The 25,592-nt window shown below is 37.4% G+C and overlaps 1 protein-coding gene across 1 annotated transcript in view; it reads left to right on the forward strand.

Annotated features, from left to right (window-relative positions):
- The window catches only part of Wdr49 (WD repeat domain 49), a 121,950-nt gene that overhangs the window by 75,356 nt on the left and 21,002 nt on the right, over positions 1–25,592 (forward strand). The window contains exons 10-15 of the mRNA XM_042678861.1: positions 5,025–5,155; positions 7,165–7,263; positions 9,125–9,280; positions 11,616–11,803; positions 12,819–13,016; positions 19,918–20,096. Coding sequence (XP_042534795.1) covers positions 5,025–5,155; positions 7,165–7,263; positions 9,125–9,280; positions 11,616–11,803; positions 12,819–13,016; positions 19,918–20,096 — 951 coding nt within the window. The remainder of the gene's footprint in view (positions 1–5,024; positions 5,156–7,164; positions 7,264–9,124; positions 9,281–11,615; positions 11,804–12,818; positions 13,017–19,917; positions 20,097–25,592) is intronic.

Here is a 25,592-nt window from a genome sequence, read left to right on the forward strand (position 1 = left end):
CAGGCAATATTTTGTAGTTAAGTTAACTCTGTCTTCAGCTTATCCCTCTCTAAGCTTACTGATCCATTTGCTTGTAGGAAGTGTTGGTCTTTTGAAATCCAAAATACCACATGTTTGAAACTAAACTCGTTATTTATTCTCATTTCCCAGGCCTTCTTTCTCTCTTATGTTTGGGAGCTTGCGGGTTGTGGCCAGACACAGGTTTTCCTTACCATTCAGCTTCACAATCCAATAGTCACTGAGTCAGAGCTAATTTAAATCTTCTTGCATGAGTATTACCACTGTGCTCCTCAGAGCGTGGCATCTACCTGGATGAATGGCGCGGCCTTGAATTCCCGCTTCTCCTCATCATTAAAATTCATTCAGTGTGCTTTAGCTACAGTGATTTCCTTCACAACCGGTTCTATGTTACCGCCTTGTTAACACTTTTCTCGGAGTGTTTACAAAATAATCTTAGCATCACCTCACCCTGACCCAGCCTGAATTTATTTTTGACTTTCTAGATTCATTCTTACACATTCTATTGTCTAATCTAAGACTTACTTGCCAATCGAAAGTCCCCCTTTCAGCTATGCAGTTTCAACTTTCTATATCCTCACTCTTTCCCTTATTTCAACATTCAGAAACTGTGTAGACATTGAAATAGTTCCTGTTTCAAGACTTAATGAGATGTTTTGTCCCCCAGGACATTCCTTTTAATACTCAAGATGAATGGGATGGATGGCAATATGTCACATCCCTTTTGTTCATTCTTACCAGCCTCCTGAACTTTAACTTAGGAATCTGTCTATCTATCTATTTATCTATCTATCTATCTATCTATCTATCTATCTATCTATCTATCTATCTATCTATCATCTATCTTTATAATGTTCAATACTCAAATATACTTGTTTAATGACCTGACTAATGTTTATTGGGTAGATAGGGACACTGAGGTTTAGAGAGATTTATTAAGCCATGCCATACTTCTTGTATTACTAAATAGTACTTTAGATTTGGTTTAACCTGTTTCCCCCTTTCCTTGTTATAAAGATTTAAAATAATTGCACCTAGAAAGGAGCTATAGGTGGAAATGTAGCTGGGGCTATAGATTGAACAACAACAATCAGAGTACAAAGAGTCATGAATTCTAAATTTAGGAAGGGGCACAGCGTATCAAACAGGATATGGCAAATGCCGTTGTAAATAGTCTGAATTAGAGACTCATGTTTGTTATCTAGGAAAACGGTCAATCATTTCCAGGTAATTTATCTATGAGGAAAAGAAAAGCCCCAAATTTGAAATTACTAGAAATATATAATTTTATTACCTGTTATTTTAAGCAAGATCTATATTTAGAGACAAAATTGTGAAGGGGCACAGAGTCAATTAAAAAGTTCCTTCTTAAATATCAGCTATATTTGTGTGGGTCAAATTAAATCAGTGGATGAAAAATTATTTTTGCATTTGCTCAAAGTAGGCATTTAATATGTATAGTTGTAATAAAAATTGAATTAATATTTATAAAGGTTTGAGGTGTCAAACTGCTCTAAAATTCTGTGATCCTATATGTACCTCATTAAATACAAGCTTCTTCATTTTTTTTCTCTGCATTGAGTAAAGCAGAGATCTCTGTGTTTTCTCCCCCATTTTATTAAGACATAATTGGCAAATTAAATTGTTTAGATTTCTGATATACAGAAGACTTTTTCTTGTGCCAGGACTTGGACTTTACTTAGAGCTGAGGACCTGTCTCTTGGATTTTTGATAAAGGCTGGCAATCTACCACTTGAATCATACTTTTACTTACAGCCTTTTTCCTGATTTATTAGAAATAAAAGTCATATGGACTTTTCTGCCCTGTTTAGCTTCCACTTTTGATACTCAGATCTCAGCCACCTGAGTAAGAAGGATTCATGAACCACTGGTGCCTGGCTCAAGAGTAGTTTAAATTTTTATATGTCATAAAATGACTAAAGAGCATAAATTAACATACTAATCACTATGTATACTCTATATACAACTGTTTACACCCTATAATCTATACACTATATTGTATACTCGATGTACTATGTGTATACTATATACTAATACTCAGTGCTATAGTATATACCATACACTCTCTAGTAAGTGCATTCTATTGAGTATTTTTTTTTAACATTTTAAAGTATTATCTTTTTTTGAGTACTCTTTATTGGGTACTCTCTAGAGAGTATTTTGTTGTTGTTGTTGTTGGTCATGGGGCTTGAACTCCGCCTGGGCGCTGTCCCTGAGCTCTTCAGCTCAAGGCAAGCCCTCTACCACTTGAGCCACAGCTCCACTTCCATCTATAGAGTATTTTTGTGAGAAACCTTCATGAAAAGTATTTCCTTAATATTTGGACATATACATATTTTAAAAAAGAGAATATTTTATATAATTTGAAATAGGCTATTATAGTACCATCTTTCATGGAGCTCTGTCAAAAGTAGATTTGTAATGAATAATAGTCTATTTGACTCTTTTTTTCCCCCTAAATCCCAATCTTCTAACAGCACATACAGTTTTCATGTAAGCTGTCAAAAATTAAAATAATTCATCATGGGCTTAATTTGAACTTTAAAGTATTTTGTAAATAAGATGACATTAAGGATTTGAAATGACTCAGAAATAAAACTTCCTGATTGAGACCTATTAAACTCTTAATAAATTACATTAGTAAGGATCTCTAACCCATATGACTCAATTTTTTAAAAAAAAAATTTGCATCAGAATCAGAATGGAAAGACCCAAACTAATGTTTAATTTAAATGAGCAATTTCAGAACTCAAGAAAGGACAAGTATGTTGAACAATTCTGTGTGTGTGTGTGTGTGTGTGTGTGTGTGTGTGTGTGTGTGTGTGTGTGTGTGTGTGTGTGTGCGCTCACGTGCACTTATCCTGGGACTTGAACTCAGGGCCTGGGTGTTATCCTTGAGCTTTGTTGCTCAAGGTTAGTGATCTAGCAGTAGAGCCAGAGCCCTATGCTCAGCTTGTTGGTGGTTAATTGAAAATAAGGTTTCTTGGACTTTCTTTCCTGGGCTGCTTCAAACTATGATCCTCAGACCTCAGCCTCCTGAGTAGCTAGGATTACAGGAGTGATCTAACAATGCTTAGCAAGAAATAATTCTTCAATCCAATTATGTAATTACTCCAGTGTCCAAGATTTGGCTCTACTTAGATTAGTAAGAAAATTGGAAAATAATGAAAATGAGTTTATGTGAGATTCATTCTTTGCCTTTGAGATGCTTTTAAAATCCTAATACACGATTTTAATAGTAGATATTAACAAGACTTATGATAATTAGATGAATAATGTGTGAGCAACTAAGCCCCAAGGAAACAATTAATTATGTTCTTGTATTTTCCCCTCGGTCATTTCTACATGATTGAGTGTTGGTCTAAAATTTATTTTTCAAGCTGAGAATACAACTCAATGGTGTGTGTGCTTGACACTAGAGAGGTCTCTTGCTCATTTTCTAGTGACATGCGCATGTGCGTGTGCACACACACATGTTTATTTTATTTCCAACCATCTCCTTCTCCCCCTCCCTCCATCCCTTCCTCCCTCCCTCCCTCCTTCCCTCCCTCCTTCCCTCCCTCTCTCTTCCTTCTTTCCTTCCTTCTTCCTTCCCTCCTTCCTTCTTCCCTCCCTCTTTCCTCCCTCCCTCCCTCCCTCCCTCCCTTCCTTTCTTCCTTCCTTCTTCCCTCCCTCCCTCCTTCCCTCTCTTCCTTCCTTCCTTCCTTCCTTTCTTCCTTCTTCCCTCCCTCCTTCCTTCCTCCCTCCCTCCTTCCCTCCTTTCTTCCTTCCTCCCTCCCTCCCTCCCTCCGTACCTTCCTCCCTCCTTCCTTCCTTCCTTCCTTTTTTCCTTTTTCTTTGGTGATTGTTTGCACTTAACAGGAAATTTTGAACTCTCATAAGTGATTACCCCATTTATTCCCCAATTAGAAGGGCAATCCTCATTGCAAGGTTACAATGACCCCATACAATACTTTCAGGATTTCAAATGACACTAGTAAATATCATCTAGTCAAAAAGAATCCTATCCTATTCTATTCTGTACTTTAATTAAACTCTTGGCAAAAGTGCAAACTTAAAAAACGTTATCTTTGAAAGGGAAAAAGTGACAAGTACAGTCCCTATTCTTAAGATACTTTTGAGGACAACTGTCATGTCATATCATAGTCTTAGGTTTTAAGGGAAAGGTGACAGGCCATTAGCGTTTCAGCATTTTGACACACAAGGTCAAATATCAGATGGCTGCTTTTTGCACCATCTTAGGAAAAGTCATTTGTGCCTTTAAGGGGTGTTCCCTGAATATTCTCAGTCAACATCCACTTAAATAGGTCTCTTGGCAAAAAGGGATTTGACATTGAATTTTGGTTACAAGACAATAGTCATTCAGAGCTTTACCTCCTCCTGCTGTACACTCTATTCTTAAAAGGTAATATCTTTAGCCAAAGATACCAATATGTTGACAAAAATAAAAAACTGTAAACATATGAAGTTATTCTGAAATTAAACTGTAATTTTAGACCATCAAATTACTTGTAGCATCTAATTAAGGCATCAGGAATCTCAAGGTAGTATCAGTAAAGTCATTGGTTATGTTTCTTCAATAGAGGAATACTTCTTAGCCTGATATAGCTTATTTTCATCCTATACTGATATTACATATTATGTTTTGCTATTGTCTCCACTGAAGTCTTTGTAAGTTTCATAGTGCTTATGGTGGTCAACTTTGCAATGGGTAATAAATCTGATAAGTAGATACAGCACACTTGGTATTAGTGGTTGTGAAAGAATAATTCACATTATGACATTTCATATTTGTAATTTAATGAGGAAAATCAATGAGAGATTGATTCCAAGGTGGGAAGCTTGGTATTCTGCATGGGAAATGGTGATATCATTTTGCATAGCACCATCTTTCAGGTGCTATGCAAATCATGCCATGCCAATGAATAACGGCTACCCCATAGCTATACCAATGTTAAATTCAGTTAAATTCTACTTTTCCTTAGAGCTCTTACTGTGTTTCGACCCCAGAACTTCAATCAGTTTTCCATTCCAAGTGAAGAATGGAAAGGAGGAACAAAGCACCATGACGATATTTTGTGTGCCGCATTTTCCCCTCCTCAAACTCTTGCTACAGGTAAATTGAACAGTCACTGTACAATTGGTTGGAGACCTTGGTTTGCAGTGACTCACTTTTTATAAAAGGCTGTCCTTAACTGACACATGAGGAAACAGTCATGTATGCTAGTCTCCCTTTGGTCTTTATTTCTAGGGCCATAGGCCTGAGATACAATGGTCAGCTCCAATCATGGCTATGCAGTTTCACGCGCTGGCACTACCACTAGTCATGCCATAGTGCTGTGTGAGTTATTTAAATTTCTGATCATGGTTTGGGGTAGCTGATAATAATTTCCCTTTATGTTGGTTTTAAAGGAGACATTACACATATAAGGGTTGGACATATTTCTTGGCACACTTAGGTAGACATTTACTTTTGTTTTTATTTTCTGAAACATCATACCCGCTGGGTACAAATCCTCCCATGATGGAACTGAGATGTTTAACACTGGTAACAAATTAACCCCTTAGACTAACCTAGCTACAATAATGTCGGTTAAAGGCTGTTTTTATCAAAGCATCTACAAATCCCTGCTTTTAAAGCAAGTCCTCTCATAGGACCTTTGGTGTATTTTAGAAAAAATATTAATTACCATATGATCTATCTCTGGTCAAAGAAAATAGTTCATAAAGATCCTGAAAGTCTTTTTAAAAGTCTTTATGAAATTCTGAAGTTTATATTTTGAAGCCTGAATTTTTTTAAAGAAAAGAACAGGACCAAAAATATCATCAATTAAGTGAAACAAAAATGTACAGCAAAAGACCCATAATATATCAACTAAGTATTACTATTGAGCACTCACTGATTTATGTGCATCTAAGTTTTCACTTTTTTAAAAGAAATTACTGTATTGCTTTCTAATAGGACCAGCTGTGTAGCTGGATTTGTTTTATAGCCTTTGGACATCCAACCCCTGGAATGTGGCAGAGACAGTAATTGCTGTGTGGCCATTATTGTGAAGGTTTTGTAGTGTGCCATTATATCAGATGACCTCTTACGCTGTTGGTTCTATGTGAAAACATTTGTTCAAGCACTACACAAAGAAATCATTTCAAACTCATAGGGGCAATGATACTCCAGACATTGAGCTTCAATCCCTGGAGACAATTTCTGAGTTATGGAGGTTGCTTTCTTTAGGAGAATATAGACTTCAGTGGACATTCCTCTTCCTTTGCTCCAAAATCCCAAGAAAATGCCATCAGAACATCGTTTCCAGCTCTTCTGTTTGATTCTACCCTTGTCTCTTTGGCACTGCTCAGTAGGGATCTATGATATTTTTTTTTTTTTTAGCTACTGAGGCCAGACATGAGGGAATTGTTTCATTTTTCCTCTATAGGACAGGCTTAGCCACAACCTCACTGTTTGGACTTTATTCTCTGAGAAGAACAGTAAGGTAGGGCTTTATGTAGAGAGAGGTTAAGGATTGGAAAAGGTAATACTGAAAAAAATATAGGACAGAAGGAATGAAAACACACACATAGTGAAAGGAATAGAAATCTAGAAGCACTAAATTTGCTTTTCTTACTGATAAGATCACAATGATGATGAACAACATTTCAGTATTAACAATGTGCTTAGCACCATTCTAAATCCTTTCCATTCTTCAGAACAACCCTCTAAGATAAATACAGTTATTAAGCCAGCTTTACAGAGGAGGAAATTATGACATCAAGTAGAGTTAAGTATCATGCACAAACCTCCATAGCAAACAAATAGCAAAACACGGACTTCAAGGTAAGTTGTTTAACTGTAGAACATTTATTTCTGAAGGCTTTATGACTCTAAAATTAAAGGAGATAACTGTAATTTCCATACATATGCTATACAGATGACTGTCAAGATCGTGGATCTAAACATAATAAAACTACTGGTTATTACTGTTCATATCTCCAACACATAGAGACTAGCCCTGCTTACATGGCAGACTCTGTGTAAGACATGTTAGTAATGACTTCCTCTGATTGCTGCTATATGGGTTTCCTAGCTCATCTTTTGACAGTTTATATTCTTTGCCCTGGCTCATGTAGGGAGTTACGATGGAGAAATCATTCTGTGGAATAATAGCACGGAGAATGCTTACCATGTCCTTCATCCTGATTACCAGAGACAGCTCAACTCCAAATTAGGTGAGTGCAGGTTTGAAATGAAAATAATGGGGCTGAGCCAGTCCACAGTAGACCTAGCTGTTTATGCATGTATCAAGTACAGCTTGCTTCATAAATTATACATGATTGGATATAAGTGCAGAGGACCAGTAATATTGTTTCCTTGTCACTGACTGCAAAGGACCTGGAGATTTACTTGGCTTAGCAAAGTCTCCATGCTTGCCATTTCTTCTCTTTATGCTGCCTCGGCATTTCTGTATTACTGATAGCACTAAACAGGCTTCTTATTTTTATCTTGTTTAGTTTTAGACAATATATCTTGCCAAATTGCTTTTGCGTGAGCCTTGGGTGTCCTTTGGTAGAAAGAAAGACTATATTCCCTTGATTGGCTGTTCTAGAGCTGGCATTAAATATTATGCCACCACCTGGCAATATTAAATTATTCCTTGCTTCAGAAACCTGTGAGGGACAAGGAGTATATTGCTTTTTAGGGGAGTTTATCAGAGTACATGAATATTTTCTACTTAAGCAAACTGCCTTGACAATTGCATTTCACATTTTTAGTTTAGTTTTTTTAAGAGTCTAAAAAAGTTTTTGCTTAGACTAATTTATGTGAGTAATGACTGTGTTTTCCTTGATGAAGCAAGATTTTGTTGTCTTAATTGGATGAACTCTCAAAAAATGAATTCAGCCTTAGAAAAGCACTAGCTATCAGATGTGTGTGTGAGAGAGAGAGGGAGAGGGAGAGATAAAAGCTGAGGAAGAGATTTATTGAGAGTAAGAAAACCAATTTAAGGGTTTGAGGGATTACTTGTGTGCAGGCACAAAGCTCTGACCCGTTTCTCGTACAAAAAGTTAACCATTAAGATTCAGCTCAAATCATTCTGCCTCTTTCTCTACACTGGTCTTTGAGAGAATGCCATGTATTTATACAGTCACCAACTTGTAACTAGCATTAATGACAGAGAAATAAAGAAGCAAGAAACTTAAACAGTACCAAATTTCAAAAAGACATAGTGAGTAGTGCTAGAGATTTCTGGCTTTGAAATTTTGAAGATATATTTGTGGTGAGTTTTCATAACTGTGGGTAGAATGCTCATAGATTCTCAGATGAATAATCTCAGAATACGAATAATGAATAATATCACTTTTCATTAGTTTTGGCCATGATATCAACAGATAGTCGAAGCACTGTTAAGAATGTTTTCCTCCTCTCCCTTAAAATAACCCACTAACAAATGGCACTTCTTAAAAAATGATCATATGAGTACATAGAAATAGTCATTAGATTTCATATTCATTATTTGGAGAATAGAACGTAGAAATAAGTACATAGAAATAGTCATTAGATTTCATATTCATTATTTGGAGAATAGCCCACTAACAAACGGCACTTCTAAAAATGATCATGTAAGCACATAGAAGTAATCATTACATTTCCTGTCCATTACCGTATTTGCACAATAATTCACTTAAAAACAGGACTTCTAAAAATGATCATATAAGCATACAAAAATTGTGACTGGGTTTTATGTTCCTTGCCATATTTTCAAGATGAACACTAATGAGCAATAATCTGGAAATGCCGTGGTATTAAAAGCTCATTCTTCTTGAGTATACCACAATCTCTGTGCTATTAGCAATAAATATGATGTGACATCCCTCTTGATTCATACCCAGGAAGAACATAGGCAGTGTATATGGAATGTGCAAGAAAAACATGGAGTTGACTGGTCCTTCAGATTGGGGCTTAGGAAGAGAGTTGAGCAGGGCTGGTGGAGGCATCTGCCGGGCTTCTGTGGGACTGGCCCATTCAGCCCTGGCCGTGGTTGAAACAGCGGGCAAATCTCTTCATCTAGACATCTGACTGTCTTCATCACAGATAAAAAACCTCAAAGTCTTCTCGGTGCTGAGGAGAGCTGTTTCACCCACCCCATTGCACACCAGGCTCCTCAAAACTTTGATGCTGACACGGAGGGCAATAACGCAGTGATGAGGCTTTGCTTCCTGGAATCAAGGAAACACACTGCCACCACAGGTAAACTATATAGATGGATTTTTTACCTGACTATTTGGGAAAGGGAACAATAAAGGTGAATCTATTTTTGTCTGCAGAGGTCTCTTAGCATTTGACTCCGTGTGTCTCTCAGGCCAATCCTGTTTCATGAGAGGCCCTGGGGTCTCACCATAGGCGATTAAGGTGGAGGAGAAGGAGCAAGAGACAGATTGCCTCTGACTGATAATTTACCTGGGGTTACATATGTCAAGAACAGAGTGGGAAGAATTCTAACAAATGTTCCATTTGAGAAATAATTGAAAATTGGTGTTCCAATCTTCACATAGAGGTGAGTTTTAGTAGCTTAGAGTGCACAGTTGGGTACCTGCTGCCAATATATGATTCAGAATCTGAGGCTGGCTCTACTGGAACTTGGTCTCAAAATGGGCCAAGAGAAAATACTGAAGAGCTTGCAGATCAGAGACAGTGGAAGACTTTGAAATAACTGCTGATCCCTGAACTAGAGCTCAGAGGCCTCTGTCCTGGATGTTGCTTTAGCAATGGTCTGTGCATCTTTGTCAGTTATATGTGATTTCTACAGTAAGTGAGGACTTACTGTAGGAATTGGCTGTTATGTAGACGAAGTAAGCCTTTGTTTAGTTTTTTTCCTCTTTTTATAACCACTGTATTAGTATACTGCTGATGTAGCCTGCATGTTCCCTCCAGTAAAAATCGATGTTCAAGAATAATCCATGTTCAAGAATAATGCATATTAGCTGGCCACTGGTATGGCTCATGCCTATAATTGTAGATATGCAGAAGCCTGAGATCTGAAAACCAAGACTTGAAGCCAATCTAGGCCAACAAGTCTTGAAGTAGAAATATGGCTCAAATAGTAGAGTACTAACCTTGAACAAAAAATCTGGGGGAGAGTATGAAGCCCTGAGTTCAAGCCCTAGTACACATGCATGTGCGTGCACACACATACATACACACGAATGCATATTGCAGGAACTATCTGAGTTGTATTTTAAAATTTAAAATTATTCTATTTTCACATTGGAGATCTAGACATATGTGCGATATATTCGAATAAAAGAAATAAACATATCTGAATCATGTTTTCTATCTTCACTTTCCTATATTTAACTTGGAAAAGGAAAATCATGGTATAGCCACTTGAAAATGTTTGTCATCAATAAAGGTATATCTCTATTAGCTTTAGAAACATTATGGTCTATTTAAATGGACTTGTAACCATTCGATTGTAAAACTCTCAATTTTCTTGAACTCATTTTGTACTCACAATATAAGTCATTATACTTAAATTACTCTCATTTCTTGTACGCTAATTCTTCTTAATGTTATCAGTATTCTCAAATCGTTTCCACAGATGCAGCTATATACCATTACTTCTACCTTAAATAGAGATGATTCTTAATCGTTGAGACATTTGTGAAGTAAATTAGAAAGTCATCTACAGGTTTATCAAATAATAGGGACAGAATAATTTAGGTAAAGTGTTTTTACAGAGCATATCAAAATGGAAGGTAAAAAGGTCAGTTCTAGATCTATTAATAAAAAAAGTCCAATAAGGCTTACAATAAAATCCCAATGAAACACTTAAGACAAAACACAGAAACAGGGTTGAAAATATGTTGCCCAACCAAGAAATCTGTAGCTATCCTACTATTATCACATGTCTGAATCTTAAGTTGTTTCATTAAGGTTTTCACTTTGTGTGTATGTCCAACAGGTTGCTAGGGAAGAAAAGTAATACTGCAAGCAATACATTAATACAAATTATTGGAGGAGTAAATTAATTCCGTCTAGCTTAAAAACAAAACAAAACAGAAACAAAACCAAATAGCCAGGCGCTGGTGGCTCACGCCTGTAATCCTAGCTACGCAGGAGGCTGAGATATGAGGATTGTGGTTCAAAGCCAGTCTGAGATTCTTATCTCCAATAAACTACTCAGAAAAAGCTGTAAGTGGCTCAAAAGTAGTAGAGCACTAGCCCTGAATGAAAAAGCTCAGGGACAGGGCCCAGGATGTGAGTTCTAGCCCCACGGTGGACAAAACAGAAGAAACAAACAACAACAACAACAACCCCCAATAACCATAATAATGAGTGAGGTGGGAAAATCCCTAGTTTTTCTGTTACATCTTGCACATTCTCATTCCACACAGTCCAGTGAGTTTATCATGTAGTTATCTTTACTGCATGGTTTTTCAGATCCAAAGCAGTGCTAAAAGTATATCGCAGTGCTACTCACCTGGCCAGTATCATATGCTTTTCACAGGCCAAATCACATGAGGAAATGGTTTCTGGACGCTGCTGTTATAGTTTCCAAATTAGGTTTTTCCTTCCTCATTAGAAGGAGCCACCTTGGTATCTTGTGGAGGATCTGGCTTTGTGAGATTCTGGGACACATATAAGAAACAACTTCTGGCTGAGTTTTTGGCTCATGGTGGAACTGGATCCATTATTATGTCTATTGATAAACTGAACAAATACCTTACCACTGGGGCCTCTGATGGATGGCTGAAAATCTGGAATATAGAGGTAAATTGAAGAAGTTCTCACATTGTCCTAATTATTATTTTTCTTGCTTTTTGAACACGTGTCTAATAAGATCGAATCTGGTTGTACAAATTGAGCCTTGTCTGTTTTCTAGATAGAGGAAGAAATGGTCTGTCTTGAGTATTTTCTTTTTTTATTAATTTTTTTATTGTGAAAATACTGTACAGAGGGGTCACAATTACATGAACAAGGTAATGAGTACATTCCTTATCAAGCATTGTTGCTTCCTGTCAGCAGAGCATGTTCAGGTTTTGAATAGAGACTTCTTTTAAATAATTGATGGAAAAAGCCAGAATTCTTCTAAACTGAAAACATACTAATATATAGTCAAATCAGACATCAAATTGAGGAATACAGTTTGGCACTAGAGCATTAATTGAATGTAAATAATTATATCTTTACTTGAAATTAAGATGAAAATATAATTTAGACTACTTGCTGTTCATCTAACATTGCTGCCATTCTGAATTAGTTGTTTATTAAATCACTGCATCCCTGCTCAATTTTCAAATAACATTATAAATTACATAATATTTTATAGTCTATACATGGCAACATAAACTTTACTGTTTATTTATTTTGTTCTCATTTTCTTTCTCTTCTCTTTCTTCTTTCCACTTCCTAAATCCATAAAGTCAGTGAGAAGGTCTTTCTTAATCCATGAGCTTCCTACCTTTACCTCCTGAGTAGCTGACATTATAGTTGTGTGTCACCATGCTCAGCTTGTATTTTTCACATAGGGTCTTACCATGTTTAAATTTCTGAGCTAGCCTAGAACTACAATCTTCCCATCTCCATCTCTAAGAAGGCTTTAAAAAAATAAATAAAATGTTAATGCCATTGTTGTAACCTCTGCTATCATGAATTCTCTTTTGCATGTAGATCATAGATTAATGAGCTCCAAATGTACATATTTTTCATTTTGGTCTTCTTGTTATATCATTATAGTCGCTTTAATAGTTGAGTTTTTAAAGTCCTGGTATTTCTTTCCCCTCAGGAGTACTGTCTTCATTCCAGTAAGAAGAAAATTACACAGACTCCACCTCTGATAAGATCATGGCAACCTCATGAAGACAGAGTAAGCTCCGTGGAGATATGTGAGGCCGGTGGCCATGTGCTGGTCATTTCTTCTTCTGCCGACTGCAGTGTCTGCATGACGGGGCTTGGCGATGTGCCTGTTCTGATCTTTGGTCAGGTAGAGATGTGGCTTCTTGATTACTCTCTGATTGGCTGGATATTCCCCATGACCATGGCCGCTTTCTGCTTGCATCTATCAGTGGTTAATGTTCAGTGGTCCTGAGAGGACTGACTTTCTTTCCTGATGGTCTCTCTAGGTATGTGGAAATATGGTGGCCATGCACAGCCCAAGGTAGTGTCTGAAAAGAAATGAATTCCTTCCATTTCAAATCCACGTGGATAAAGATTCTTTATCATTATTAGTAATAATTATATTACTGTTGGTAGTAATAATGAGCTTAGAGCCTGAGCATTGTTCCTTTTTTGCTCAAGGCTATCACTCTACCACTTGAGCTACATCTCTCCTTCCAGCTTTTTGGTGGTTAATTAGAGGTGAGTCTCATGGATTTTTCCTACCTGGTCTGGCTCTGAACCCTGATCCTCAAATCTCTCCTTCTGGAGTAGTGTTTGCTGGCATGCTCAATTTGTTGTTTCGAGATAGGGTTTAGGGAGCTAGTGCCTGGCAACCATGTGGTAAATATCAGGTAATAGTAACAGTAATAATCAAATGTAGCACATTTTAAATTAAAATAAATCTTCTTGGTCATTTGCATCTGCCAAATTAATGACAGGCAACATCTGTTAAGTTTTCCCCTATGTATTTGGATGATTTAAGGTCTTTGCATGAGTTTACTCTCTTAATTTTCACAATTTCTCAGTCTGTCAAGGGGGCAGGGTGTACTCCCATTGCTTCTATGTTAAGATAAAGCAGAATTATGAAGAATTTGAGGAACTTGCCTGGGAAGGAAATCTTGGTGGCAGAGCTGGACTTCCAACCTACTGAGCCCACTTCAGATCCCACCCCTTGCTCACATGAAATTAAGCTAGAACTTGTTTCTGTGAAATAAATTGGGTAGTGGAGGGGCTGGAAAAAGGAAATATTCATGATCTCACATTTTATAATTTTCCCCCACTTTTTTATTTCCTTGGGAGCTCTGCCCAAGTTCCTTTTGTACTGAGAAAGCAATCTATGTCTCAGTAGTTTTATCCAGGAGAGTTCAGACATGGTGGTGTGGGTTTAAGGCAAAGCCCCTCTTAGTGTCCCCACCTGTGTCGGTTCCTTTCAGTAGCCATAGGTTTTAATCTCATTCTGGGGGAATATGGCAGCTCTCGTACTGCGGGAAGATATCCTTGGTTATTGCTCTGTGCCAATGTGATGATATCCTATATCCACACATATGGAAACAATTCTGGGCAACTCTTTAGGGTGAAGATAAGTCAGAAAATCTGGGTAGGTGAACTCATGTAGGTCTGAGCAATGTGGGATCACCACTGTACCTCGTGTGGCCTGTATGAGTGCAAGTAAGGCAAATGCTAGACTTTTCTAAGTAAGGACAGCAGCTGTGTGGGTGGATGTGCAGTGGGTGAGATGGGTGGCTCATGCCTGTTGGTTTAAATAGAATAGAATTTGAAAGCCTGCTTTGGCAACTGAAGAAGCCCATGCACTGTAGATGTTACCAGATGAGCACAAGGATGCTGGTGAGATGAAGGACAACACTGAGTGACAGACAAAGAGAGGCAGCATTCTGAAGGGGCTAAAGTCTGGGTATAAGTCCCTTAGATGGGGTTGAAGTAAGAAATATGCCCATCCTAGGTAGGCATGCCAAATAAACTATGCCTGCCAAATGCCATCTGCAGCTAACTGCATTTTCATTAAGAAAATGTGTTAGTGGAGTTGCTCACTTTTGCACCATTGATATTTCTCATCAATAGTTCTTACTGTCTTTATTTTATTGATTGATTTTTATTAATTTTCAGAAATATTTGGGCATTTTATTATAGAGGTTACATAAGTCAGATAGTGAGTACATTCCTTTTGAACAGTGTCATTCCTTTGCCCGCTCTCTCCCAGTTTTTCCCTCCCTTCCCTACCCACATGTTGTCTAGTTCATTTTCAACATAGTATCTAGTCAGTATCACTGTGCCTCCTCCTCCCTCACAAAGACTGACAAAGCAACAAACAAGACAGAAGGAAATGAAAACAAAATCAACAACAAAATAAAAAAAAACTTTTGTTTCTACTTCTTGGACTTCATTTCAATAATTTTTATTTTATAGAGTCAGAAGCACATAGCTATTGTGCCTATGTGATCCTCTCCTAAGAATATCTCTTATTTTGTGTGAATGCCTAGAGACCTATATAATTTATCAGGTCTTGGTGTAGACATTTTTTTTATCATCCACTTTGTTTACTTGTAGATTTATAGCCACATTCTATTTACCACAAATGAGGGAAAGCATGCAACCTATCTTTCTTTGGGTCTGGCTTGCTTCACTTAGTATAATTTTTTCCAAGTATTTCCTTTTCCTGACAAATGGTACAGTATCATTCTTTCTGTTGGAAGCATAGAATTCCATCCTGTATATATCACATATTTTTTTGATTCATTTGGCCACTGAGGGATATCTGGGTTGATTCCATATCTTGATTATGGTAAATAATGCTGTAATGAACATGGTTGTGCTGGTAGCTTTAGTGTGGGTTTGTTTATGGTACTTTGGGTAAATGACCAGGAGTGGGATTGCTGGGTCATAGAGGAGCTCTATATTTAGTATTTTGAAGAGCCTCTAGACTACTTTCCAGAGTGGTTGAATGAGTTTACATTCCCACGAACAATGTAGTGGCATTCCCTTTTGGTCACATCCCTGCCAGCATCTGTTATTGTTAGTTTTCTTGATAATGGCCATTCTAATTGGCATGAGGTGGAAGCTCAATGTTGTTTTGGCTTTTATTTTATTTTTTTTTATGGCCAGAGATGTTGAGCATTTCTTCACATGTCTATTGGTCATTCTTACTTCTTCTGAGAAGTCTCTCTTTAAGTCTTTAGTCCATTTATCAGTTGGGTAGGTGTTTCTTTGAGGGTTTATTTTTGAGGGGTTTAATTTTTTGGCTCTAAGTATATTTTAGATATGAGGCCCTTGTCTGATGCATAGCTGATAAAAATCTCCAATTCTGTGGGCTTTCTATTTTTCTTGTTAGATATGTCCTTTGCTATGCAGAAACTCTTTGGTATGATGCAATCCCATTATTCTAGCCTTACGTTCATTTGTTGTGATTCTGAATCTTTACTTAGGAAGTTTCAAGCTATGTGTAGGAGCCCTAAAGTTGACCCTATCCCTGCCTGTAATATTTCTATAGTATCTGGCGCTACATTGAGGTATTTGATTCACTTAGAATTGAATCTGGTGGAGGATGATATATAGGCATCTAGCTTCAATTTTCTGCATATGTGTAGCCAATTCTACTAGTAGAATTGAAGAGGCTGTCTTTCTTCCATCCTGTTCTTTTGGCTCCCCTATCAGATATTAGGTGGCTATAGGTTTGTGGGTTCATTTCGTTCCATTGGTCCTTTGGCCTATTCTTGTGCTAGTACCAAGCTGTTTTTATTACTATGGCTTTGTGATAGAGTTTGAAGTTTGTATTGCTACTCCTTCAACAAGGTTCTGTCTGCCTAGGATTTTTTTTTTGATTCAGGTTCGTATGTTATTCCAAATGAATTTGTGGATTGTTTTCTCTATGTCAGTATAGAGTGTTGTTGGGATTTTGATGGATATTGCATTGAGTTTGCAAATTGCTTTGGGCAGTGCTGCCATTTTAATGTTAATTCTTCCAATACAGGATCATTAAAGGCTTTCTCATTTTCTTAATTCTGCTTCAATTTTTTTTCAGATTTTTAAAGTTTTTGCAATAGAGATCCTTTATATCTTTGCTTAATTAGTAGGTTGTTGTTTTTTGGAGACTATTAGATATGATATTGCTTTCCTGATTTCAGTTTCTCTCTCCTTATTGCTGGCTTACAGAAAATTTACTGATTTTTGTAGGTTGATTTTATACCCTGCTACTTTGCCAAAGTTTAGGATCAGCTCAAGTAACTTGGTGGAAGGAATCTCTGGGGATTTTTAAATACAGGATCTTGTCATCTGCAAAGAGGGAGAGTTTTACTTTTTCTTTCCCTGTTTGGATCCCTTTGTTCTTGCTAGGACTTCAGTCTTTCCAAATCTTCACAAATCCATATATCTTATTTCCTTCTTCCTTGTTTAGGACAGAAAAAGAGCCACCAGAACCGGGCCAGTTTTAGAAAAGATGGCAAAGACGGCAAACATAAGGGAAATGGAGCTTTCTCATCCCTTTGGCTTACGGTTTCTTTTGAAGGAGTCACTTTTCTTTTTTCAAAAATTCAAGTGCCTTGAAAATGGATGCTATTTGTCTCAAGAGAGAAGAGAAGAGAGGAGGGAACGGTGGACAAAAAGGAAGGGAAGAGAAGGGAGGGGAGGAGAAGGCAAGACAAGGAAAAGAAGGGAAGGGAAGCGGAGGAAAGATGAGGGAAGAAAGGGAAGAGGAAAGGATAAATAGAAACTCTTCTGACATTTAAATGTAGCATTTATGTTTCAGTTAAATTACCATTGGTCTAGTAGATATAAAATAACATGAGAGGAGGCAATAATATATTTTAATTTCTTATATTAAGACTTAATTTTCTGCAATCTTGTTAAAATGTGGAAGAGTTAGTATAATATAATGTCATGTAGTTCATGCAAGATTTTTTTAGAACTACCTTTCAATCACTTGAAGGATAGCTTTTGATCTTCAGCTAGTTTTCAAGTTAGTTTTTTCCCAAGTGTTCTGGCATGCCTATTTCTAGAGCTGGCAAAAGAGGGGTGAGAATATTTTGTCCACAAATACACATTTATTCAAAGAAACTATCAGATGATTGTAGGATAAGAAGAAATTAGAAACTAGAGTTTTCCTCCAGCTCTAAATTCTGTCCTACTGGGCAGTTTGGGCAGTGGTACCTCTTCTCATCCAATTGATGTGGTGGTTAGGAATGGCTGTCTCTCTCCACCCAGTGTTGAAAATATGATTTAAATTTTAAAAAAATCATGAAAGATCCAGATTTCTTGCTTCCTTTGGAAAAGAACATATCACTCTCCCATGGAATCTATGGTCTCTGCATGCAACCATTTCCTGTTCACAAATGGTGTCTGACACAATGACCCATGCTGGAGAGGCACTTTGAGCTGCACTCACAGGGAAGATGGCATCTTAGCTGTGGGAGGGTGGAAGAGGAGGAGATGGTAGGGTAGGAGGAAGGAGAGTTGGCAAGAGCCAGGCTTGCTTTCATGGAAAATAGCTCAGTACTGAATCCGTTCTGAGGGCTGCTACCTCCTTATGTTACACACCTCCCTCTAGGTTCTATCTCTTAACACTTGCCCAACGTCTTTCCACATCATCATGTTCAGTACCAGCTTCCGGGTACCAGTGTAACTGGGAGTTCCTATGCCATAAAAACCTCGTTTCCATCAACCTGGTTTCATGGGATGCAGGACATTCCTCTTTTCCTCGGTTGGATACTAACAAGAGACTGAATTTCTTTTGTTATTTATTATTGGATATGAGGTTCATTTCATTTGCTGACCTTTATTTCCCCTTGGCTCTGATAAGCACTTAGTATTGTAAACCTTTAGGACAACATTGAGCAATCTGTAATGTAGTCAAATATCTTCAGGATGCCTTATGTTTTGCTCATATCATAAAAGTTGTGTTCAACCTGTGAGTACAACACGAGCAATATATGACAAGGAAATTGATCTTGTATTTGAAAAATAGAACCGATTGTCAATGGGGATTTTTAACTAGATGGATACATTTGCTGTGTAGGCAAACTTCTGTGAAAATGATTATATAGCACACTTTTATAACAAAATCAATAATTGCACAGTTCTTTTCAGGATTTTTTTTAGGAAGTAGAATGCAAACAAAGTAGTTGTAGGAAAAAGTCCTGGAGTTCTTTAATAAAAGTTTGTTTTGGTTTTTAGTAACTACACATTTTGCTACTCATGATTTTAAAGTAGAAATAAAAATAATCTTTTCTAGTTTATTGTTCATTTTGTTTCTTATGCCACTTCTCATTATATACATTTATTAAATGTAGACATATGCTACATACTTATATATGTGTTACATATGACTCATGTCCCCTACAAGACTGTAAAATTCCTTAAGAATCCTGCCTTAGTTATTTACGTACAAATCGCTAAGAGTTAATGATCTCATATGTGGGCTTATGGTAAGTTTACAGCAAAGGAATCTATTTATGGTAGATTTAATAATAGCTTAAAAGTAAATTTAAATGATTTACATGAACACTAATTTAAATAAATAAACACCATTATTTAAATACATAAAATTTGAAATTTTTATTTTATTTTTCTGTTTTTTGTTAGTTTACTTTAATAGTGCAATGGGGTTTCATTATGATAATTTCAGTGTACTTTGAACAAATTTATATCCATTAGTATATTCCCTTCACTTTCCCCCTTCATCCTATTTTCAGTGTTTTTGATAGGTTTTTACATTCATGTTCCCCCCTCCTCCTTCTTCCTCTTCCTTTTCCTCCTCCTCCTCTTCCTCTTCCTCCTCCTCTTTTTTCTCTACCTCTTCCTCTTCCTTTCAAGTCTAGCTTCTACATTTAAGTGAAAACATGGGATATTTGGCATTTTGAGCTTGATATATTTCATGCAACCAATGACTTTCTGTTTCAGGAAATGACATACTTTATTCTTCTTTATAGTTGAGTGATATCTCACGGTCTATAAATACTATATCTTCTTTATCTGTTTATTGGTTGTTGGGAACCTAGGCTGATTTGGCAGCTTAGCTATTGTGGATAGAACTGTGATAAACTTGTGGGTTTCTCTCTTTTATTCTGACAAAGTTCTACAGATACATTCCTGTGAGTAGTATAGCAAGGTCAATCACAATAGTAATCATCAAGAAAACAAAACAATATGTTAGCAAAGATGGAGGGGAAATAAATGGTAGGAATAAATGTTATAGAAATAAAATTGATTTTTTTCAGGCAAAGCATTGGCATATTGAGAGCAGTCTTGCTCCACCTAAAGGAAATATGGATTTAATGGAAAGTGAGTGTCAAGAGGAAACCACAAAAGTAAAGTCTTTATCTAAAGAGGATCCATATGCAGACCCAAGTGAACACTGTCTACTTAGCAAAGAAAGTGAAGATGACACAACACACAGGTGAGTAATTTGAAGTATTACTCAAATGTCAGCAGGAACCTACATCAGACAGAAGTTTGGCCCAACATTTCTTCTGTGCTTTATGGATATTCAAAGGCTGCCTCAAATATTTCTCTTAATTTTGAGGGGATAAGTAAATATATGGGTTTGTCACCAGGGGCATATCTGGTTTTATTTCTTGAACCAATGACTTCCTTTATGTACTTATTTTTCTAGTTGAAATAGGGTTTATTGCTACATATCACAGGCTGGCCTTGAACTCTCCATCCTCCTGTTTCATGCTTCTTGGGTATAGGCATGTGCCATCATATCTGGCCTATATGAGTATGTATGTATATATGTATATGTATGTATGTATGTATGATCTATCCACTGTATCTATCATCTATCATCTCAGAATGTTTGTCTGACTTTAATTTTGGCCAAGTGCACATGAGATTATATAAAAAGAACTTTACAAATCTTGATTTTGAATATTAGACATCACTTTTCTTGAATCTTCTTGCCTTTCTGTGTTGTCCCATCCTTTGTTTCTTCATATCACTCTACGAGATCCCAGTTCATTTACTCCTTTTTTTTTGTTGGTTGTGGGGACTGAACTCTTGACCTGGGTGCTGTTCCTTAGCTCTTTAGCTCAAGGCTAGCACTCTACCACTTGAGCCACAGCACCACTTCTGGCTTTTTTTCTGCTTTTATGGTATGGAGGAATCAAACCCAAGGCCTCAAGCAAGCGAGGCAAGCACTCTACCACTGAGCCACCTGCCAGCCCATCATTTATTCTTTACTGGTAGGCAGTTTCATTATTTTTGTGTGTGTGTGTCGTATGCTGTTGTTAACCCTTGCTCTCAAAGTTTTACCTTCTATACTAAACCAGCATCTTATTTTGAGACTCTAGTTTTCTCCTACAGCAGTGGAACTTCCCCATCTGCATATTTTTAGATTTTTACAAAAATTTGCAGAAAGTATAAAAAGTTTCTCTGTCATCTCCACTATCATCCCACAAAATGTCCTGCATTATTAGTATGGCCCATTAATTAGGACTGATGGATAAATATAGATATTTTACTAGTAAGAAAACTCTATAGCTTCCATCACAGCTCATTCTTTATTTTTACAGTTCTATGGGGCTTCACAAAAGCATAATGTTGTGTTTCCACTGGAGAGTGGATGGAGTATAGTTTTACTGCTCTACAAATGTATTTGGTTCCACATATCCATCTCCATTCCCCTTGAGTCTAGGAAACTATTCATTGATATTTTACTGTTTTCTTAATTTTGTATATTGGAGAATGTCAGATAGAGTGGTACATTTTCAGCTTCATTCACTTAGAGACATACTTTTCAGGTTACTCAAAATCCTCAAATGATTTGCGAATTCTTTTCTTCACATGATTGAATAATATTACATTGTAGGAATGTACCAGTTTGTTTACCATTGTTTACCATTAAAGGACATCTTGATTGCTTCCACACTATGAATAGTCATTGTAAATAATAAGTTTGCAGTATTTATTTTTTATATTTACATTTTTAAATTTAATTTTATTGTCAATGTGATGTACAGTGGGGTTACAGTTACATACTTAAGCTAGTGAGTACATTGTGTAGGTCTCCTTATTCATTTATCTATGCTTGTCTTTTCCTCACTGTACTGTCTGCATTATTACTACTTTATAGTAAGTCAGGTATTGTTTGTTATTACTTCTATGATAGTCCTCAATTTTTTTTTTCGTTGGTCGTGGGGCTTGAACTCTGGGCCTGGGCTCTGGCTCTCAGCTCTGAAGCTCAAGGCTAGTGCTGTACCACTTGAGCCACAGCGCCACTTCCCGTTTTCCAGTGGTTTATTGAAGGTAAGAGTCTCAGAGACTTTCCTACCTGGACAGGCTTTGAACTGCGATTCTCAGATCTCAGCCTTCTGAGTAGCTAGGATTACGGGCCCGAGCCACCAACGCCTGGCTTATAGTCTTCAATATTATGTTCATATTCTGGGTTTAAAAATACTTTCATAAAAACTTTAGTTTAGCCGGGCGCCGGTGGCTAACGCCTGTAATCCTAGCTACACAGGAGGCTGAGATCTGAGGATCTTGGTTCAAAGCCAGCCTGGCCAGAAAAGTCCATGGGACTTTGATCTCCAATAAACCACTAGAAAACCAGAAGTGGCGCTGTGGCTCAAGAGGTAGAGCACTTGCCTTGAGCTGAAGAGCTCAGGGACAGTGCCCAGGCCCAGAGTTCAAGCCCACGACAGACAAAAAACAAAAAAACAAAACAAAAAAAGACTTTAGTTTATTGATATCTAAATAATAACTTGTTAAAACTGGTGAGGATTGTGTGGAATTACAGTTAAGGTTGGAAATCATAGAGAATATTTATTCATTCCACCTGTGAATAACTCTTCATTTGTGTCTTTTTTATTCCTTTCCTTATAGTTTTGTACATTTCCTAACACAGACATTCTTACATGCAATTTGTTAGAGTACATATCCTATTTCAATTTTGATGGTAATGAAAATGATGTGCTTTAAATTCCAAAGTCCAATCATTTGCTGTTAGGTTATAAAAAAGATAGCGATTTTTGTATAATAGTCCCACATTATGAATCCTTGTCATAATAGCTTATTTGTTCTAAAGAGTTATTTTTTGTTTTTGTTGCTTATCCTTTGGGATTTCCCACTTAGATGATTATGCCATTTTCAAGCAAAGGCAGGTCACATTTATCCTTTCCCAATGTATATACTTACAATTTCCCTTTTTGTTTTGTTACATTAACTAAGACTTTCAATAAGGTCAAGAGAGCAAGAGAACATCTTTTTGTTGTTCTCTGTCTTAGGGGGAGAGTATACTATGTCTTATCATTAAGTGTACTAATGGTATGTCTTTAATAAATTTTTTTAATCAAGTAGAGTAAGTTCTCTTTTCCGCCTTTCTGAGCATTAACATGAATGGATTTTTATCAAGTGGTTTTTTCTGCATGCATTGTCTAATAATACATTTTTCTTCCTTAGTCTATTCTATCAATTCATCTTCACATGAATACCTGGATTAATCTTATATATACAACTATGGTATATAATTTTTGTGCATTGTTGGAGTGGATTTGCTAATATGATGTTACAGATTTTTGCAATCATACGCATAAGAGAGATTGGTCTGTGGTTTTTCCTTTGTTGAACTATCTTTAGATAGTTGGGCTGGCTTTTACAGAGTGAGTTACAAAATGTGCTTCTATTTTCTGGATCAGATTGTAGAGAATTTGTGTCATTTGTTCCTTCAATGTTTTGCAGCTTTTACCAGGGAAACTCTCTGGATGTTTTGGCAGGTTATTAATCATTAATTCAGTGAAGAACTGTGAAATGTTTATAAAAAAAGAAGCACTTTGCCGGGTACTGGTGGCTCAATCCTAGCTATTCAGGAGGCTGAGATCTGAGGATCATGGTTCAAAGCCAGCATGGGCAGGAAAGTCTATGGGACTCTTATCTCTAATAAACCACTCAGAAAACCAGAAGTGGTACTGTGGCTCAAGTGGTAGAATGCTAGCCTTGAGCTGAAGAGCTCAGGGGCAGTGTCCAGGCCCAGAATTCAAGCTCCATGACTGACAAAAAAAAGAAGTACTTTTCCCAATATGCATATATAATACCAAATCAGAATTCTTCTAGAGTTAGACATTTGAATCTAGTACTTAGGGAAGAATGAAAATATTTGGTAATTTTGATTTCTTTCTAAGTAAGAAAAGAAAATAGGTCCAGAAAGTGTCAAAAATGGTTTTATACAATGTGCACCATGTTCAACTGAATGCTGATGTAGTCTTTTATGCTGAAAAATTAGGACACCATAGAAAGGATCTTTCTTTGCTTCTTCTCCATCACCATCTCTCAGACATGAAAGATACAAAAGGAAGAAAGCAAAGCAGAAGGAAAATACTGGCATTGCTCTTCTTTAGCTTAGCACACATGGAAAAGTTCTTTGTACTAGAGATAAGAGTCTCATGGACTTGTCTGCCTGGGTTGGCTTTAAACCATGAGCCTCAGATCTCAGACTCTAGAATAGCTAGGATTACAGGTGTGAGCTACTGGTATTTGACTTGATCAAGAACTCTTTGGTTGCCTGAGTCAGGCACCTCTGTATTTTGTATTTCCAGAAAATGCATTTGTAAGCTATCGTTATGTCCCACCCTCAACAGCTCAGGTCTATCACAAGACACTGATGGGCTTTGGAAAATCATGAAAGATTCTCATGCTTCTGATGTTTCCTCTAGCAGAACTCCAAGATTCACTTCTATTTGGCCCATAGGAAACTCATACATCTTTCCTACAACATCCAATCCACTGTTTCCCCTGCCCAACTTCATAGAGAAGCTGCAGCCATAAGTTTTCACCTGTAGTTATATATGTACATATATATAAATATATATGTACATATATATATATACACATACACACACATGTGTGTGTGTGTGTGTGTGTGTGTGTGTGTGTGTGTGTGCATGTGCACACATGCATGTGCGCCACTGAATTCAGGGCCTGGGTGGTAACCCTGAGCTTTTTCACTCGAGCTTGGCAGTGTACCACTTGAGCCACAGCTGCACTTCTGAGTTTTTGGAGATCAGAATCTATGGACTTCGCAGCTTGGGCTAAGCTTGAACTTCAGTCCTCAAATCTCAGTTTCCTGAGTAGCAAGTATTACAGGCACCTGATTTGCAGATTATGTTGTTTTTATTTTGTCGGTCGTGGGGGCTGAACTCTGGGCCTCGCTGCTGTCCCTCAGCTCTTCAGCTCAAGGCTCTTGAGCCACAGCACCACTTTCGGCTTTTTCTTCTTATGTGGTGCTGAGGAATCGAACCCAGGGCCTCATACCTGCGAGGCAAGCGCTCTACCACTGAGCCACCTTCCCAGCCTCAGATTATGTTTTAAATATGAAGGAGATATGGGCCTGCTGCACCCCTCTGACGGTAATGCTAGGGTAAATGCATTAAGCACTTGGGTCAACATGGGGTGAGACCAGCAAGGAGGAGCCCTCCAGGCCTGGAGTATGCACCTCTCACTCTCCACACTCAGTTCTGTTTGGTGTCATCAGTCCTGGCTCTGTACCCTAGAGTCTCACTAGAACCCCTCAAAACTAACAGACTAGCCTGTGCAGGGAATGGAGCACTTTACCTTGGAACCTGGGGATGAATTTTTTACCTTCTAATTAACAATCCTGCTGTCAGATTTTTTAGGTCTCTACTGACAGGCACTGGAAGGAAAAAGAATTCTCCTTTTAAACATCTGTGACAGTCAATTATGCCTCAGTGTTTGTTCTTCCATTTCCTTGAATTGCGGCTTGTTGAAATGTCAAGTGTCATTGTACGTTGGGGCTGAAGGATATTTTCAATTTAGAAATGTAGCATAGTGAATCTTGTACACGCATAAAATGTTGAGAACAGAAAGATTGTGTTGAGGTTAAAATGCGCTTGCCCCCCCCTCCCCGTCCTCTCCACCCAACTATACAATGAGGAAATAA

Source organism: Dipodomys spectabilis, unplaced genomic scaffold (assembly GCF_019054845.1).
Source record: "Dipodomys spectabilis isolate Male_0828 unplaced genomic scaffold, ASM1905484v1 ptg000050l, whole genome shotgun sequence".
Lineage (NCBI taxonomy): Eukaryota > Metazoa > Chordata > Mammalia > Rodentia > Heteromyidae > Dipodomys > Dipodomys spectabilis.